At 42.8% G+C, this 6,000-nt stretch overlaps 1 protein-coding gene across 3 annotated transcripts in view; it reads left to right on the top strand.

The window, feature by feature from the left end:
* The window catches only part of CPS1 (carbamoyl-phosphate synthase 1), a 97,780-nt gene that overhangs the window by 8,267 nt on the left and 83,513 nt on the right, over positions 1 to 6,000 (top strand). The window contains exon 1 of one of the 3 annotated variants that reach the window (XM_021397694.1): positions 276 to 2,047. The exons of the other annotated variants lie outside the window; for them this stretch is intronic. Coding sequence (XP_021253369.1) covers positions 1,925 to 2,047 — 123 coding nt within the window. The 5' untranslated portion in view covers positions 276 to 1,924. Of the gene's footprint in view, positions 1 to 275; positions 2,048 to 6,000 lie in introns of those variants that run through there. 3 annotated transcript variants of the gene reach the window in all.

Below are 6,000 nucleotides of genomic sequence, written 5' to 3'. Positions count from 1 at the left end.
TCCTGAATCATGGGGGGTTTGTTTCGCTCCCCATCCGAGACTTCCAGGTCAGAGAGTAGAGTGCTCTGAGGACAACTGGTCTGGCTTTTAAAGACAGACGTAAAAAAGGCATTGAGAACCTCAGCCTTTTCTTAGCCTTCCATCGCAGCACTCCAGTCATGGGAGCGATCCCACCATGTTTCCGTAATGGCAACTAGGTCATAGTTTGCCTGCCCCACAAAGGCTTCCAGCTCATCCTGTTTGTTGCTCATGCTGCGGGCATTGGCATAGACGCACTTCAGCTGAGCCCCTTGCCTCACCCCTAATCCCGATGCCCACCTAGGCACACCTCTTGCAGGGCTGGTTTTATCCCCTTCCCCCTTCCTCTCTAGTTTAAAGCCCTATTCGTATGCCTTTGTATGTTAAGATGACCTTTCTAGTGCAAGACATAGGTCTTTGCAGTCCATTCACTCACAAGTGTGCCTTTGCTTTTTGTGCATCCCCTTTCTCATGTATCTCTGACCTGGAACAGTACAAGCTAGATTCCAACAAGTAGAGGAGTAGCTACCAACTGTACAGTTCCCAGATCCTTGTATTTTTTTCTCATCTCTCTCAAGTTTTGTCTATGAGTCAGAATGATTACTGTGTATCTTCTTGTAGGTAGAATGGTTATGTCTTTCCTAAACCACCCTCTAGTTACAAGGGAACACTGCTGACTTGCTTCTCTCAACTCTGCACGCTTGCAAAGCTCTTGCTCAAGCTGTGAAGTCTTGTACACCCAGCGTGTCTTCCACACTATCTCTGTCCATCTTTCTTTCCATTGTTGGGTTCAGGCCTTTCCCATACCTTTCTAACCCAAGTCTCCAATTTGCTGTTCATCACAGGGGGCACCCATGCCCTTGTCCTCTTTTCTCTTTTACTGTGTGCACCATGGTTCAACTTGGTGCTATGATGAGCTGTGCGGGATGTACTTTCACATGATACTGCCATCAACTCAGACTAATCTCAAACTACTGGATACAAAAAAGTCCTAATTGTTACTGTCAGTGATTAAAGAAAGATTACCTAAATCCTTTCCAGTGGTATGTGTCCAGGAAATAGGTGATAGTCACAAAGATCTGTGGCCAGGTAGGAGATTGCATATGGAACATTTTATCTTATTTCTGCTGTTGTCCATTGTAATTTTACCAAAATATGCTTTTCCTTTTGCAGCTGTTTATTTTCCTCATTGATGTCCTTTTCATTTCTCTGGGGAGGGACAGCGCTTTGGGAGCTGTGCTGGGATTGCTAGTGACTATGTGTTCTCCAAACACAGAACAAAAACTCTGCAGTTTTTAGTCCTCCCGCTTTCCATCTTCTAGTACAGGAATGCTTGTAGCAGCCAGTTACAGGTTATCCTGCTTGCTAACACGTGGTTCTCAGTTTACTCGTTGGAGAGTACTGGAAAGCACACTATGAACAGAGAGACTCCTAATTTGCATAGACCACTTGCTGTTAGGAGAAGAATCATTGCTGTTCTTTGTCACTAATGGAAATGTAAGGTGTTTGTTTCAGAGTGAGGACTGTATTCCTTGCTGTAGGTGCGGTTTCTCAGCAAGCTTTGCTGTCTTCCAGTAGGTAAAGCTAGCATCTGGCCTGTGATGCAACCCACATGTGTTGCTCAGGGACCAACCTGAAGAAAAGTTTTGCAAGGGTTCCTAAGCAAGCACCTCTTCAAGGAGGGGCGGGAGAAAGGTGGGGCTGCACTGGAGACTTTTAATGGCAGAATACATGGGAGGGTATAGGGCAGTGCTGTACAGTCAGTCCAGCACACCTGCTGTGTCTGTCCTCTTCTTCTGTTATCTGCAAGAGTGTATTGCCTATGCCAAATCTTGAAGAAACGCATACAAGTGGATTTTTGCTTTGACTTGTTTTCTTTAAACTTTACACTTCAGCAACTATCAAGATGACAAGAATTTTGACAGCTTGCAATGTGGTGAAGACTTTGAAAGGCAGACTGGAGTTTTGCAAAGTGTCTGCTGATCACTGGAGTTTCTGGAGGACTGGTACCAGGTTGTTGAGCGTCAAGGTAACAGTAACTGCTAGCAGGGAGCTACTGTGGTCTAATAGATGTTTTGGCATGCCTAGAGATAGCTCACTGCTGATAACAGGGTTTACCTAGGCATGTCAAACTGCTCTGAAGGAGATTTGTCTGAACCTGAAGCAAGGGGTTTGCTTGGCTAAACAGTTTGATTAGATAAGAAAACACTTTTTGTGTAGTCTGGAACTGTAGAGTAAATTGCGCCAGAAGGTGGAAGTTCAAGGTTTCAGTTAAATATTATATGGCATTTTCTCTACAAACACCCCACCTTTCTATAGGATCGATAGCTAACAGAGCAGCACTTTCAGTCCAGTCAGCATGAATCAACTAGATATTTAAAAACAAACATCACTTGAAGTGTGACTTAAAGCACCACTGGGTTCGTGTAGCACCCATTTTTAATGTATTGAAAGCAAACTGGCTCTGAATTTAATCAGAGACAAGATAGCTCTTTGTGAATATATTACTGCATCACCCCTTCATTTTATTAACTTGAACCCTTGGTTCACTTCCTCAACTTTCTTCTGTCCGTATACAAGAGTTGCATTTGGCCAGCTTTACTAGTGCAGCTGGGATGGACGCAGCATGGCACAGTGGTGAGCTGGGACTTAGTGTATGAATTCTGTAGCTCTGGAGGTGTTTTGGCATCAGGCACTTCACATGTGGAGTCCCCTTTTGGGACTTGTGCATGTTTGTCTTTGTGGAACATCAGTGTAATTAAATTTGCAACCTAAGGAGTGATGTTTCAGTGGGTGTTGGGAAAAACTGTGGGACACTTAGGCGGTGGCCACTGATTTCCAAGAAAAATAAGCACTTCTGTGGGATCCTGCAAACGACCCATTACTTCTTTAAAATTGGCAGCAGAGGAGAAAAACTAAATGAGGGAAGAGGCATCCCAGTTCTTAACCCTTCTTTCAGCATGTGAGTTTTCAGTTCAGTTTTGTCTGACTTGCACTTAAGGCAGAGGCTGCATTGTGACTGGTGTACTTGCTAATGGACCCGAAGGAGACTTCACAGCAGGCGTGAACTGCTACCTCATTCACTGTCTTATTGCACAGTGCAATAATCTTCCTCCCACCAGATTTATCCAGACTCTGCAATCAGATCTGACTTACAAGGATGTCATTTCTGCTATACTATTTAGAGTGGTTATAGCTGTCTACCACAGTAAAAGCATCTTCTGCTGGTAAAGCTTTGTAGCCCATGGTTAGAATTGCTGGTTCAGACTTTGATGAGATACCTTCTTTCTTTACATATCTGAGGATAATTCTGGTAGGCATCTATATCAGACTGGATCTCATGTATTTTTACACAGATGGATTAACATCTAAAGTTTGGATTTGACATCTGAAGTGACAAATTCATGTGTTAGGTACCTGTTTTGTCGCTCATTCGTAGTCTGCAGAGTGACAGACCTGCAAGGCTGTATCTCATGATACTGAGGCATCTGATTTAGAAATTTCATGCTCACGGAAAACTGCCGCCCAACTCCGATGGAGTTACAGTACCCGCTGTTCTAGCATCTACCTAATTCTATGCTTACCAATTGTGAAGGCAAGGAAAATGAATACATATTTAATAAATAAATAAATAAATAAATAAATGCCAGGTGAAACCCTTCGGAGCTGTTTTAACCTCAGTGCCAGCAATAGCAAATATATACCCCAGAAGGGTGAGAAAGAAGTGGGCTTACTTTCAGGGTGTACAACAGGACCTGTTGCAGGGTAGTTGAACTGTACTGTGTGCTGGAAGTGTTGGATCTGGTGGAGATTTTGTATCTGCACAGTGACTAGCTGTGGTGCTAGCCAACCAGCCCCAGAAGTGTTTTTCTGATACATATTATTTGATATATTCTGCCTTGTCATTGACTCTGGAGAAAGCTGTTACTTAGGTTTAATACCTGTGGTAGTTTGTGCTGCTAGAGTGGATTCTTGAACTCATGAAAAGCAACAAGGCTGATACATGCTTAACTTAGGAGCCTGTGACTCTTAAATTGAGCTCTCAGCTCATATTTGTAACATCACCTTTGCCAGGGGCCACCTGCATGTTTGAATTTAGAATCTGAAATACAAAAACTTGAACCTTTTCTTTAAGGCAGTGACGAGCTCATATACTTCTCTTTCTATGGGACGTGCAGAAGCAGAAGTCAAACAGTGTCTAATGCGCATACGCAAGCAGTAAAACAGCAGACCAATGGGATAATTTAAGGATAAGTAGTCTTGAAAGGCCAACTGATTACATAACTTTGCCTACGAGTGTGGTAGTTGACTGTAATTGTGACACATATGGCCAAGAAGGTCTGGGTTTGGTGTTGCAGCCGTCATTAACAGTAATGGATATTTGTAAGAGGTCTGCAGAAACTGTGAAATGCAGGGTAATTAAGGTGTGTGGGCTAATGGCAGTATGAGTAATGATCCCATTCTTGCATTATTGTAGGCTTAAATGAGTGCTTCCTTGCCTTTGATTGCTTTTTCTCAGTGGGCTATTTTAGGGAACATAACAAAATACAATGAAAACATATTTCTGACCTACATATAAGCTAAGTATTAGAGAGCATAAGGGAGAGTGGTAGTTTTGGTAGAATGCCTAATGATTATTCTCCCAAGTCTGATTTTTGTCCATTTAAACTCAGCATATGTGAAGAAACATGGTTGTAGATGAGCAGCCTGAAATATGGGGACTCAAAGGTCCATATTCCCCTACTGCACCCTGTCCTTCAGTTCTGTGGGAGAGATGGAGCATCCCAGGGTAAAAGGGGGCACAGAGAGCAGATCTGAGACCCCAGAGGCTCTCCATATGGGTGCTTAGCATCACTGCTTTTGGCATAATTGTGCTTCTTTGCAGTTCAGAAATGGGCAAACTGTAGTTAGAAGCTCATATCATTTAATGCTCATCTGAGGCTGATGTAGTTATATGGGGGTGTAAAGAGTTGTATGAGCAATAAATAGGTGGCTTGTAACAGTATAGCTGGCTCAGTAAGGAGAGGATTGGGAGAGCTATTTAAAAAAAAAAAAAAAAGAAAACACCAGAAGCAAGCTAGAAATACAGTTAGAAATGAGAAGAAAATTTTTGAGCACCGGTTTTAGAAATTATTTCAGATGACAATAAAAAGACTCTGCAAATCCTTTTTAAAGCAGGTGGAAAATAACTGAGAAAATGGCTGCTTGGGGAGCAGAGAGACAGGTAAGGAGTTGAAAGGTCAGTCACATGTTGCTCTGCCTCTCTCCTTTTTGAAGATGAAATGGGCCCTTACTCTCCAGAGATGGGAAGAGCTACTGCAGGGTGGGAAACAGGGATGCTCATTTCCCCTGGTGCTCCGTGACTTCCACTAGCTGCCTTGCTTGTCTTGGTTCCTCTTCCTCCTCCAGTATTTATCAAGAGCAAATATTTGTGGCATTGTTGCCAACAGCTTTAAGAAATGCTTCAGAGTTCAAGTTGTAGGAGCTGTGACTTTTCCACTGTGGTACCTGACTTCAATTTCTCTTTGACGTGAATGTTAAAGGAGCTAATCCAAACCTTCTTCATAAAGTCAGCCTGAGTGGGAAACATCTTTGGGATATACAACACTTTGACTTGGCTCCTAATTGATTTTCTTATTCCTGCCTTTCTGCTTTTCCTAGTCCTAGCCATAAGCAAATGTGATAAAATAAAATTATATGTGTTCAAACAAACAAACAAAAAAGGCTGGCACAGAAAGACTTCACAGTTAGCAACATCCAGATGGATTTTCCAGCATGTGATGGCATAGTACTCACAAGAAGACATTTTTCTAGCAATGAGAAGAGACTTCCATTGTTGCTGGTTATTTGGCGTAGATGCTGCACAGTCCTGGCACGAGCTTTTTGCAGCACAAGAGATGTGCTGGCTTTGGCATTTTTCTGCCCTTCTGATACTTTGGCTGTTAGCAGCCAGCCAGATGTGTATGCCAAGAAGTGTGCCAG

This window comes from Numida meleagris, chromosome 5, assembly GCF_002078875.1.
Source record: "Numida meleagris isolate 19003 breed g44 Domestic line chromosome 5, NumMel1.0, whole genome shotgun sequence".
In the NCBI taxonomy this organism is placed as follows: Eukaryota; Metazoa; Chordata; class Aves; order Galliformes; family Numididae; genus Numida; species Numida meleagris.
Note: the sequence above shows the minus strand (reverse complement) of the source record. Positions and strands in the feature narration are given on the sequence as shown.